The sequence below is a fragment of the Coenobita brevimanus genome, chromosome 111 (genome assembly GCF_032717465.1).
Source record: "Coenobita brevimanus isolate Jiangsu-jjx chromosome 111, ASM3271746v2, whole genome shotgun sequence".
Lineage (NCBI taxonomy): Eukaryota > Metazoa > Arthropoda > Malacostraca > Decapoda > Coenobitidae > Coenobita > Coenobita brevimanus.
The window spans coordinates 17,158,781-17,173,145 of record NC_137064.1 but is presented as its reverse complement, the minus strand read 5'-3'; the positions used below and the strand labels follow the sequence as shown (position 1 = coordinate 17,173,145).

Here is a 14,365-nt window from a genome sequence, read left to right as displayed (position 1 = left end):
TTATCACTCCTTTTAGCAACCTACCATCAAGTCCATACAATCTTAAAACAGTCTACAAAGCCTCCCTATCAGGTCTGTCATAGGCTTTCTGTTAATCCATGAACGCCCAAAACACTTCCTTACCTTTCGCTAAATACTTTTCACACACCTGTCTCACAGCAAACACCTGCTCCACACATCCCCTCCCTTTCCTAAACCCGCACTGCTCATCATCAATCACCCCCTCTGTACCCTTTCCAAGTCTTATAATTAACACTCTACCATTCACATTACCTACAACACTGAACAGACTTGTACCCCTAAAGCTAGTACATTCATACTTATCACCTTTGCCTTTATACAACGGGACCACACAAGCACTTGCTCAGTCAATTGGCACCATACCTTTCACAAAGCGCACATTCAACAGTCTTACTAACCAGTCAACAACAGTTGCTCCACCACCTTTCAGGCATTCCACAGCACACCCATCCATACCTGCAGCTTTCCCTGTTTTAATTTCCTTCACTGATTCCTACATTTCCTCCATCGTGATAAAAGAATCATTCAATTCTCCCAACACATTTATTCCTTGCACCCTTCCATCCGCCACAATCTCAGCCTCCCTTTCCTCCTCTACATTTAACAATCTTTCAAAATACTCCACCCATCTCATCCTTACTGCATCCATCTCAGTTAACATCCTTCCATCCTCTGCTTTTACTCGTTCTTCCTTTTCAGACTCTCCCTTTCGCACCCTTTTCACCTCCTTCCAAAACATATTCTGATTCTGTTGAAAATTCTCAGTCAACCGCCTCCCCTACCTCTCATCTGCTGCCACTTTAGCATCACGCACAGCCCTTCTCGCCCTATTTCTCTTTTCCTTAAACTTCTTATATTGCACCTCTTCCTTTCTCTGTAGCCGCACTTCATATGCACGTCTCTTCTCAGCCACAGCCATACTTACATCCTAGCACCACCATTCACTTCCCTTTCTTACACCATTACCCACTCGCCTCACACCACACACCTCTTCCGCATGCCCCACCACAGCACTTTTAAACAACTGCCATTCCTCCTCCACACTGCCATTCTCCCGATCTTTCACTGCGTTCCACTCATCATTCAATTTCTCTTGATACTTTATCATTTTCTCTCTTTTATCCAACTCACTCACTTTCAAAACCTCCCTGCCACACCTAGCTCTCCTAGCTCTCACTCATCTCTTACCTACTCTCAACTTTCCCTCCACCAGGTAGTGGTCAGACAAACCTCCATCCTCCCCTTTCAGAACTCTCACATCCAAGAATCTTCCTATTACATTCCTGGACACAACCACTTAGTCCATCAGTACTCTATCAACAATCCTTCCACCCTCCTGTCCCACCCACGTATACTTATAAATATTTTTCTTCTCAAACAAGGTATTTCCAATCACCATCTCTCGCTCAACGCACATCCCGATCATTCGTTCCCCATTTTCATTTCTTCCAAGCACACCATGCGTACCAACTACACCTTCAGCTACTACATTTCCCACTCTAGCATTCAGATCTCCCATCATTACCACATTCACATTCGCTCCAAAACTCTGCAGACATTCATCAACATAATTCCAGAAAGACTCCCTATCTTCTTTATTCCTTTCGCTACCAGGCCCATATGCGCTCAAAAATACCCACAACTCACATTCCAATTTCGCTTTCACCCACATCAATCTAGATGACACCTCCATCCATTCAATCATACACTGCCGCACTTCTGGGCTCACTAACAAGGCCACATCTTCTTTTGCCTTTCCTCTATCAACACCTGACAATCTTCCATTCACACTTCGAAACTTAGACTCACCGTTCTCTTTCATCTTTGTTTTACTCAAAGCTAACACATCCAACATTTTTCTCACAAACATTCTCCCATCTCCTCCCGTTTAGCCTCAGTCGTACTACATCCACGTACATTCATAGACCCAATCTTCAGGGTACGGAGATAGCTCAATTCCCCATCCCATTCTATGGCCTGTCTCTTTTTACGAAAAAAAAGGGGGGGGGGGTCCCTAGTCCACTCACCCCGCCCCTTTTAGTCGCGCTTTACGTCACGCAGGAAATACGGTGGCAGAATTCTTCCTAACACAACCTGACTGCTGAGTAGTAGTACCACTCCATAGTGTGGCCACACTGTGTCCCTTCCGCCACATGGGGGTGTCCCCCCTCCACACGGGGGATAGTTAGATATAGATATAGATATTGGGTGAGAGAAAGACACAGGTTAGAGCTTGAATACTTAATTTTCTTTAACTTTTCGGGCTTCACAGAACACATCTTCAAAAAGTTTGAGCAAAAAGTGAGAGCTGAGACATCAATATCCCTGTTAATTCCTTCCTGCTTTTCGCGTCGCAGTCTGTTTGGCTACCTCTAGGAAGCTACCGTCGTCCTACCCCACGCGTGATTGCGACATTAGTGTTATCCTTGTATTCCTACATAGACTGAAAAATCCCTCCCTGTGGTTACTTGCATTTTTTACATCAATGTGATTTGAGTTACATTTTTTACACAAATGCGAGTTGCATCCAACATTTTTTCTGATTTGTTTATTCAGATCTTACTCAATGACTGCAATATCCTCCCACTTGGATAAACGATTGTGCTGATCTATGTGCAACTCCAGGAAATCAGATACATTGTGATACCGTATCTGCTTTGTGTTTTGCTCTTCTTGTATCCATTCCCTATTTCTCAAATGTATGTTTTCGAACATCCACTGCACGGTATGCTGTATATTACACTTTTTTCGTTTTTATTTCCTTTCACCTTTGCTTTGATTACACTGGTTTACAAAAAAAAAAAAAAAAAAAAATCTGAGGCAAGCATGTGAATAGGTGTTTTTGACTAATTTTGATATGCTTAATTCAAATTTCTAAACAGTTTTGCTCTATCACCTCTAGTTTTTTTGCTTTCACATATCCCGTTTTATTATTATAATGCATATATTTATAATATATTGAGTTTATTTCATATATTAAAATGGCATATTACAGAACGAAACAAAACAGACACAGAACACTGACAGAACTAAATATTACTAGTACTTGGATGTAAGCATATATACACATCATAGTACTACAGACAGTCAGAAGTGAGTTTTTTGGACGATCTGGTGTATTTTGACTCCTTGATGTCTCGCAGGAGCATCCAGCAAAAGTCCCCCATCATGCTGGGGTTCCACTTGCCTTGGTAGTTGCTCTCCATCTTAGTAATATCTTGGTGGAACCTTTCCCCATATTCGTCACTTACTGCTCCGAGGTTCTGGGGGAAGAACTTGAGATGGGAGTGGAGAAAGTGAATCTTGAGAGACATTCGGCACCCCATATCCTGATAAGCCTGCAACAACTTCTCGACACGCTCTTGGTAATCAAGTACCCGTGTGTTACCAAGGAAGCCATGGCAGACTGACTTAAATGCTTCCCATGCTCTCAGTTCCTTCAAGGTGAGCTTCTCCTCGAATACCTCATCCTTCAGCACCTCCTAGATCTGAGGTCCGACGAAGATGCCCTCCTTGAGCTTAACAGAACTGAGAGCTGGGAACAGAATGCACAGGTGTTGGAAGGTAGCGCCATCCTTGTCCATGGCCTTCACGAAATTCTTCATAAGGCCAAGCTTGATATGAAGTGGGGAAGAAGCATCCTGTTATTGTCCACCAGAGGATTTTCTTGGACACTGTGTTTCCCAGGCACGAAAGTGCTCCTAGACCCCCAGTCCTTCTGCGTGTAGTGCTTGTTGTGGCGCACGTTTTAAACCAAGTTCCAAGAAAATAGGACGGTAAATGGATTTTTGGCGAATATTTTGGGTATGGGCCTATATGTATACATGTACTTACATGTATACATGTATATCCAAAAACTAGAGGTGATGAGTGAAAACGGATTTCGAATCTGAAATCAGCACCCCAAAATTAGGTTAGAACACCTAAGTTCATGCTTGCCTCAAATATTTTGTAAACCAGTGTTATTTCTCCTATATTACGTCCTGGGGATTCTGCAGTCCTAAAGCCTGCTCTCTGTAAGTACTTGTTGATAGCCGAAGCCTTGGCTGAGTTGGGAACAGAAACATATCTCCTACTGCCATCGTTTGAGTGAACACCGATATTATCTCTTTTCCTTCTAATATCACTTGCCTTCCTTTTTAAGTTTAAGAACATGCCTACCGGATAGCATACTTCTGTTAAGTACCTAACCTCAACTTTTATGAATTCAATACTGCCAACTATATAAGCTCTTAAGAAAACTCCTATAACAACTCCAGATTTGGTCCTTTCGTTGTGTGCAGAGAGGTAGTGGATAAAGTCATCTTTGTTGGTTGATTTACGGTACACGGAGTACTTAGATTCTTCATCTATTCTCCACATTATGTTATCTAAAAAAAGGGATTATTTTTTTCTCCATTTTCCTTCTTCTCCCGTGAACTGTGTGTCATCATTCACTGTGTTTAAAAATCTCAGTTTATTTAGAATATTGGTGACCTTAGGCACAATTACTCGTATATCGTCCACATATCCGTACCAAGTTACATCCCTACCTATGATTTTCCTATAGTAATCAGTCTCTAATGCTTCCATCTATAGGCATGCCATGATGTGAACGATGTCATACTAATTGTCCCTTAGGACACCAGTATTCTAAGCTGAGAAGGTTAAGTAACGTGAAATATGACATACAGTTCACTGTAGAAGTAGAGAACGAGAAAAATTTTTTCATCTATCTATTTGTCTATATAGATAGATAGACAGATAGATAGACAGATAGATAAATAGATAGACAGACAGAGGTAGAGGCAGAGGAATAGCTGCACTCCCAGTGCACAAAATGTTATAATGAAGTCGACCAGTGTTGATGTTTTTGGTCTCTTTCTCCTGATGATTCCATTCAGGAAATTAGTTACCCACTATTCATTCCTGAATCAGCGTCAGTGTGTAGTATGACAGTCCTCAAGCTTAGATGTAATACCCTGTCACTGTAACAACATAATCTTTCCCGTTATGACGGCTTTAAAAATCAGAGGCGTGAGGTTACATAGCATTACAGCAATTCTTTTCAGTGTTAGAAACCAAAATCATCTGCCTGTGGTAGTGTCAAGAGGACCAGGATCCGTATTACTCCATTCCACTCTCCCACATTTGCAACCACTTTCTTATCAGCCACTCTGTCGGAAGTGATAATGTATTCTATTTCGTAACAGGTGTAAATACTCTGTTCTTAGCACAGTTCCCTTGATGAGAGAAAATAGGAAGTGGTGATTTGTCGAGGTGATACCTTTACCCGGTGTTACTGATTGCCTCACGAGTGGGTAAGTTACTGGAAATGGATGTGGTTTTCCTCAGAAACTTATCCAACAAGAGAGTAAGTACGATTTCAACAAGTTCATGTGCGGCAGCATCATAACAGGTTCTCCAATTTCCTACCTAGCTTTCCCGCATAATCTTGGATCTCCGCTAGCAGGGAGGTGGGGTGAGAGGAGCTCTAGCATATGGCATGTGGTTAACTTTATAATTTTTAGTCAACACATTTGTCATTTACCTGTGCCCTTTTTGCGACTGTAATTGTTGATGCTAAATTACTAGTTTCTTAGTGAATCAGTATATGCGGGTATCATGAAGTGGGTGTATTTGCAACTGAAATTTTTTCTTGTCGTGGTGTCTGAACACTGCACATTGAATTTGGTCAGTGTGATATAATTTATGTCACTTTCGTATCACCATCCACCATCTTTCAAGCTTTCAGGTTCACAATATTCTCGAAAGGTGGATGTATTGTAAAGGTGAATGTATTGTGGGAGCTCAGCTAGCTTGACTGCGAATTTTGCCACATTGTACATTGAAAGCTAATTGTTTGGTCTGCCTCGCTGCTGGAAAGGGACGGGACGCCTTTAAGCAGTTTCACCGATACAGCTGTGTTACCCGTTCTGCCCAGATACTTAAACGTTCTTCAACTCCCTCCCTATATCCCGAGAGGGGACTGCCACAGAGGGCAGCTTCAGCCTCCAGTTTGCCGAGTTCACGTTTCAGATGAACCTGGAGCTACAGTTACCACTACTACTGTTACTTAGTTCGAATGACATGATTACTTTTTACATACGTACAAACTACTTGACGCTGCTTCTTGTGATAAAAATGCCTCCAGGTACTTCTGTTACTAAAAAAAAAAAAAAAAAAAAAAACATCCTCCCACGACACCATTCAGCATATATTTCTTACCTCATCCATCCACTTTATTCTGTCTGTGCTCTTTTCAGTTACTTCATTCTTCTACTCTCTCAGACAATCATTCACTCTTCGTTCGCTCTATATGACGAAATTAGTGATTAGTACAAGCATTGCACATCGTACTTTCTATCGCAACAACGTCAACACAAACTTCTTTACGAATCTGCTCAGTATTCCACCCATCCCAAGGCACTCGACTTTTATGGTACTTTTGTCTCCGCTAATCTCGTTGCAGGTGTCAGTGACTTACGTTATATCCTTTTCTTATGGTACCACAGACAGAATTGGATATCTATTGTTATCGCAAGGTAACACTTTTTTTTTTTCACTCACTTTTTTATTCATTCAGTATGTTACTGTTTGCTGAGCATATTCTCAAGGAATTTAAATTTGATTTTGAGTTCAGCCTACTGATGTATGAAGATTTATTTTGTGAGGTTTATGAAACGTTTCCCTTGAGATGAAGAAATGTGCATAGCATTTGCCGCATCCACAGGGACGGCAATATAATACTTGTTCAGAAATGTCACTCCCTCCCTCCCTCACTCGCTCAATGATCTGCTATACTTTCATCAAGAATAGAGTCTAAACCACATGGGAGGAGTATTAGAAATGTGAAATTTTGCACAATGGTAGACCTGTTCCCGTACAGAAGTTCAGTCAGGGCCAGGTTTGCCCTTGTGTGTCCCAATCAAAACCATTAGGTACGGATAAGTTTTTACCTAGGAACACAAATCTTTTGCACAATGGTAGAGCTTCACTCGCGCCAGATTATAAGCATGGTGGGGCCCTCGAGGGCCGCCAAGCAGAAGGGGAGTAGCTTATGGTGGTCTTGATCAAAGTCGTTATGCATGACCAAAGTTTGTATCCAGAGAACATGAAACTGCGTATTGATAGATGTTCACGCCCGCCACGTGTTGGGAAGGGTGTAACCACCGAAGGACGCCACTGATGGGGGTGAAGGAGTGGCCCTCGGGGTTCTTGGCAGAGCAATTGCACGTGGACATAGTTTTTAACCTAGGAACTAGAAATTTTGCATACTGATACGCGTTTATTCCGACAACATTTTAAACAGGGTAGGATTCATGATGATTACCCCCACTGCCGGGGGTGGGTGAGAGACAATGCCATATATATATATATATATATATATATATATATATATATATATATATATATATATATCATCATCATCATAATCAGCCATTACAAGTTGACTACTGAACAAAGGCCTTCCCCAACCTCCTCCACAAATTCCTTGACTGAGCCAATCTTTGCCACGTTTTCCTTGCAAATTCCTCTATCTCAGTTCACCACCTCCTGTCTGGCCTTTTTCTGCTATGCCTACAATCTGTTGGTGTCCAGTCAGTCAACCTCTTGCTCCATAGGTTACCCCTTATTCTTGCAATATGGCCTGCCCACCTCCATTTCTGTTCTTTTATAACTTCTTTATTATTATATTATATTATATTGTATATATATATATATATATATATATATATATATATATATATATATATATATATATATATATATATATATATATATATATATATATATATATATATATATATATATATATATATATATTTATATATATATATATATATATATATATATATATATATATATATATATATATATATATATATATATATATATATATATATATATATATATATATATATATATATATACAACCTACGAAAAAAAATTGCACACCGCTAGATCTTTTTCACGATCACATTTTAGGGTGAAATCCCTAACGGCCACGGAGAGGGTGGGTAGGGCTGGGGGTCCAGGCCAAAGTCTTTATGCAGGTCATGGTATAGGTACACGTAATATTGCATACTGGTAGACGTTCCCTCCGGCCACGTTTTAAGCAGGGTGGGGCCTCCAGTGGCCATTTTCTCTCCCCACGGGGAGGGACTGTCCCGTTGGGGACGACGCCGTAGTTTTTACGTTGGCACACGAAATAGTGCAGAGTAAGAGTAGTGGACCTTCACCAGAAAGTTTATAGAGGATGGGACCCCTGGCACTCGACCCTCTGCTTCTCTCGTAAATAGCTATTATCTTCCTTATTACAATTCTGCAGGGGTGGGTGTGGCTATCAGAGGTGTCCTTTGTCTCGTTCTTTTGTGGTAGAGTCGAAAATTTCGAAAGCCTGGATGATGAGGGAATAGGTCTGTGGTTTATACCACTGGGCTTCCTTGCTTTACTGTGGATCCTATTCGCTCCGATCATGAATCAGAAGGGTGCTTTATTAATATAATTGTTGTTGATGATGATGATGTGGTGGTGGTGGTGATGGTGATGATTAACTTCAGATGAGACTGTTGTGCCAGAGCAAAAATATTTATGATGCGAGTAGGACATTAGTGAGATTAGTGGGAGGGCGGGAGAGGCAGGTGTTCAGGACAGGACATAGGACACCTGCCGTTTAGGAATGACGGCTCGCCGCTGGCACTCACAGCAGCTGTCCTCCTGCCCGTGCCACCACCAGCATTGTCTCTGGTTTCAGTATCTGTTAACGTCATATACATCATTATTAATAGAATTTCAAGACATGTTAACTACGTCGGCACGCGAGGAAATGTGAAAGGAACTTATATGTGTATATATAGCGGTAATTAGTCGCCAAATTGGATTGAAAGGCTTCTCTGACAGACACTACAGTCTTTAAAATAAACAGTTTTATCATATAAGACATAAAATATGTATTCAGCTCGAAGAGAAATAAGAAGCTGCATGATTCGTGATGATATACTTGTTTCATCATAATCATGATCATCACCTCCCTACTTCCCGCTGATGACCAGGATGGCGAAGATCCTGAAGTAAAGTAGAAAACAATAAAAGTATGAAAGATATGAACAGTGCCCAATGAAATAGGTCAGACCTCCACCCCGTTCAAGCTTAAGTCTTTGAAATTTATCGTTCTATCTCACAGGTAATCTGTCTGATCCGTTTTCTTCTGGATTTTCATATGCACTTTCCAAGAGCCTTTAAAATAAAGCCAGTCCATCAAATGTCATATTATTAAAGGATACAACCCCTCTCGTGCGCATATCCATATGTAATCAACTTCCTCCATAAATTTCTGTTTCTCACACTCTCCTTACTTTCTGAACTTCCATACGCCGCCTTCTCACATATTGTGAATTCCAGCCATCTTCTTGGCTTTCAACAACTCCTACGCCATCACACTCGCATTTACATACGCCTTCATACCCTATTACACCTGCGCGCAAGGAATAAGGAGGATACTATGCGTTTACTGTTTTGTGTGTGTGTGTGTGTGTGTGTGTGTGTGTGTGTGTGCGTGTATCTTTTAACAGTACAATTCATACAACTTTAAACTGATATGAACTAAATATGGTACTGTAGAGAGGTTAACAATTAGACAACGAGTTAATGTTTTTTTTTTTAGATCGACAGTCTGGGATCATGGTCACAGGGCTAGGTAAAAGAGTAACCTAACAAAGACGACTAAAACAGTTTTTATCCGATTTAGACCAAATTAGATGGAAGGGATGGGGTAAGGCAGGAGTGAAGGGATTCGATTATAAGAAGTGTAACCCAAAGGCCAAGTTCACAAGGCAAGGTCAAAATTTGACCGTTGTGTCTGTATGAGAGCGAAATAACTAAAATAGTTTTGAGTTGATTTAGACCAAGCTCGTTGGAAGTATTAAGGATAACCCTTAACAAGAGAACAATAAGTCAAAGATCAAGGACACATGACAAGGTCAGCTCATACAGCTTCATCAGACTCAGACCACGCTTTGTGGAAGGGTGCAGGGCAAAGCAGTGAAAAAGGCTTCGATTTTGAGACCATTCAGTCAGGGATGAAGGTCACAGGGAAAAGTCAAACATCAAGATCATATGGGAGGGTTAATTCAAACAGTTTTGGTTTGATTTAGACTAAACTGCTTGGAAAATTGGGGGTACCGTAAGACAAGGAAGAAGACATTCGATTATGAAAGCTTTCTGCCATATGTCAGGGTCACAGAACAAGGTCAAATTTCTGATCAAATGACTTTAAACAGTGTTGGGTCATTATGGACCACACTTGGTGGAAGAATGCAGGGGCAACCAAGGATGAAGATATTCGATTTTGGAAGCAGTAGGTCAGTAGTCAAGATCACGGGTCAAGACCAACTCAGACAGTTTTAACTAAATTTGTATCAAAGTTGGTGGAATGGTTGAGGATCAAGGAGGGTTGAAATAAAATTATATTTTCGGGGCAATCATGGAAGGTCAAGGTCACAGGGCATTGTCAAATGTTCGGTCAATAGGTCAATTACTGCAGGGCACGAGTATTGCGCTCTCATTACAAGATCTAGATTATATATATATATATATATATATATATATATATATATATATATATATATATATATATATATATATCGGTGGTAGGTGCTGGCTCTCACCATCCATTCACTCGAAGTACTGTAGTGCTACTCTTGGGTGACTATCCTTTACTCTCTTCCTTTCTTCCTCTGCTGTCTTTCTTTCTTTCATTCTTTCCTCTTCCTGCTCTCTACGGGTGATTCTACACTGAGTGACAAGCCAAAGAGTTTCCAGTACACCAAGAAAACCATTAACTACGCTGGGTGGTAACCATATAACCAAGATATGGTGCTTGATGATTTAGTGGGTAATTAAGGCTCCCCAATCGGAGTGAACCTGGACAGGTTTATATCAAAGAGGTGGTTTGGATTTATTGCTCACGTACAGGTAATGCCACTCAGGGGTAGGTGAGGCTGGTCTCTCTCATCATAAATGTCAGGGCCAACTTGCCTAGCCTCTGGCTCCTACACTCCTCATGGGGCTACACAGGATTGGGTGATATATATATATATATATATATATATATATATATATATATATATATATATATATATATATATATATATATATATATATATATGTGTGTGTGTGTGTGTGTGTGTATATGTATGTGTGTGTGTGTGTGTGTGTGTGTGTGTGTGTGTGTGTGTGTGTGTGTACGTGGAAAGTGTCTGTGCCTGTCTTCTAGAGGTCCCGGATGCGATTCTCGAAAAGACCATCAAAATCTTTCCAAATATGTACGCATGTGTTATGTGTGTTTCTCCAAAATATAGGGACGAGCTTGTACTGGCTAGGATAGATTAAAACTGCCATGTCACTTGCCTTGTTGCATTGGACTAAACAAAAATCCTGATGACTCTGAGACATATTGTCGTCATATGAGTTCGGGTTGGAAAATATTCTCACATAACGGATTTACCTGGTTCTTCATAGAATTCAGGTGCCTTGGCTTCTATCACGTCGTGGTGTAGTGATAACGGTGCCTGGCTGCTATCTAGAGGCCCCAGGTTCGCTTCCCAGCTAAAGCGTCAAAAACTTTTCACATAATTGTGTACGAATTTGGAATGTGTGTTTCTCCAACACACACACACACACACACACACATACACATCTTTCTATCTATACTGTATATCTATATCTATATCTATCTATGTCACACACACACATCTCTCTATCTATATATCTATATCTATATCTATCTATCTGTCTATCTACGTATATCTATCTATCTATATGTATATATATCTCCAATAGGAAGAAATATATTGTCAGTAACATTTACCTGGCTTAGCGCAAAACATTCCGCAGTCCCTGGGTCCTTGAATCACTGTTCTTAGAAACTCTGAAATTTAATATTACTCACCTCTAATGGAAGGCCATTTGTTTTATAGCACAGATAGAAGGAAAGATAGGATGGTTTCTGGTTTGATGACCTTATTTGGAGGGTGGTCTTAAATCACAGTCGAAAAGGTTCTTAGCAACTTTTGCTTCTGTTGCTTCTCAGTATTGTATCACTTTGATTGATACTTCGCACTATGTCTGACATACAAACAAACTCGAACTTATACTTAACTATATAGAGAGACAGAAGATTGATGGATAGAAATAACCTAAGAAGATGTATGTCTATGAAAGCATTGCGTGCTGAATTTCCCGTTCTTGTTCCTGGAGAAAAATACGCGCTCGCCCTCGTGTGTGTGTGTGTGTGTGTGTGTGTGTGTGTGTGTGTGTGTGTGTGTGTGTGTGTGTGTGTGTGTGTGTGTGTGCGCGCGCGCGCGCAATTTATATATAACCTACGCGAGAAAAGAATGAATTTTTATTTTTATTTTTTATTGTCTCCCTACGTGTCAACAAGTGGGTTGGTGGAGGGTTAGTGCCCCTCCCCGTAAAACAAAAAACTCAAAGTCAAATGGCCACCCCTTGCGGGATTGTGGCGTCTGGCAATAGATAGATAGATAGATAGATTTTTTATTGTGAGGTAGAGACGAGGATTTGAACGATGAGTAAATGAGTATGTAGACTGTTTCATTGGGCAACCTGTTGACAACTCTACTTTTGTTCTTTCTTTTCTTAGTTCAGGATCTTGCATATCCCGTATCTTAAATGAGCAATAGGGATAGGATGATGATGCTGGAAAATGTTCTACAACAATTCAACTGTGACGATGATTTATCTGTTATTTATGTGTTTACTTATTTATTTATTTATCTGCCAGAGTGCAGGTGTGACTGCTGTGGCGAGTAATGATGACGGTGAGGCAATTCAGGCGCGTCGTTTGGCGGCACTGGAACTTCATACTGACCAGCTTGACTTCGCCCTCACCCACACCCAACAACAGGTGGGGTAAACACACACACACACACACACACACACACACACACACACAGTGGAGATGTAGGTAGTTTGTTTGCCACAGGTTTCTAAACCATGTATAAGCACTGTAATGGTCTGTTGCTTGAAATCACCAGAGTGGCATCTCTGTCTTGCCCGTAGCAGTTCTGATCTCTCGAAGAGAACTGGAGGTTATTTATCATATAATTGCAAAAATGGTTGTAGTGTTATTTTTTCTTAATCCTTTAAAGCAGCCTTGGACACTAGTCCCAGACATATTAATATACATTGCTCGTACTTTGTAAGATCTACATACAACATATGCAGTAACATAATTTACATATTAAGCAGCAGTTGCAATGCTTCCAGCACCTGATATGAGTTTTCAGAAATGCGCTAACGTGCATTAACTATCTTCAGGTGTCGTCCTTGGTAGCAGAATCAGTGAATGACGAGCGAGTGGCACAGCTGGTTGAGAAGGGACGGCAGCTGGAGAGGGAGGTGGAGGCAGCCACCACAGGCGTGGGTGAAGTGCGGACTTCCTCCGTTCAGTTGTTGGCTGCTCTAGAGGCACTGGAAGCTAGAATGGAAAAGGATATGACAGAAGTGAAACAGGAAGTGGCCAAGTTAGAATTTAAAGTAGCGGAGTCAGCAGCTGCACACTTTGATAAAAAACAAGAAGACCAGGTGACCCATGACGACATCGCTGCTCTGCGATCTGACCTACAAGCTATGTCACGACGCCTAGACCAACTGACACTGAAACTGGCCACTTTAGAGAGCCGCAAGCTGGAGGAAGAGGTTGGCGTGGCTCAGTGTCGCACACAACACCTCAGCCTCGATTTGAAACTGAATGACACAATGGCACGCGTGAAGGCCATGGAAGAGCAGTGGCTAGTTGGCAGCCGAGGACAAGGTGGGCATAAACACCACTCCCAGCATAATCACTACCTGCCGCCCTGGAGTTCCACGCCTAGAGGCACCGCACGCCGCCGTATCCGTTCCCCTGCTGGCTAGACCAGGTGGTGAAAATGGGGAGTTTGTGCCATCTATATCCTACACCATCACTTTCTGGCATCAGTATTCTGAGGAATTTGTACTCATACTGCTTATTCTCTTTCACTGTATGTTTTATCTATCAGCAGCAAACTCTTAATGTATTAGCTTTGTTAGCATTATCATTAACAGCCCGTTGTAACCTAAATTAGGAAAAATTTCTCACAGCATTTGGACGTAACCTTTATCATCCCAGCACAACTGACCCACTTTTATTTTTTTCTGTCGTATCTCATAATTATGGGGATATTATCGGGGCTAATACCAGACTTTTGTTTAGTTCACGGAGTTCGTCTAAGTATGGTTAAGCTGCATTTCTGAAATCTGTTTCCCTCTATGAACCATACTTCATCAGCTGTGACTCGCTAGTGGTGTCAGTGGCTTCTTT

The 14,365-nt window shown here is 41.2% G+C and overlaps 1 protein-coding gene across 1 annotated transcript in view; it reads left to right on the top strand.

Moving 5' to 3' along the window:
- The window catches only part of LOC145417827 (uncharacterized), a 165,266-nt gene extending 151,328 nt beyond the window's left edge, over positions 1–13,938 (top strand). Inside the window, exons 6-7 of the mRNA XM_080286448.1 lie at positions 12,813–12,928; positions 13,342–13,938. Coding sequence (XP_080142574.1) covers positions 12,813–12,928; positions 13,342–13,938 — 713 coding nt within the window. The remainder of the gene's footprint in view (positions 1–12,812; positions 12,929–13,341) is intronic.
- The last annotated feature ends 427 nt before the right edge of the window (positions 13,939–14,365 follow it).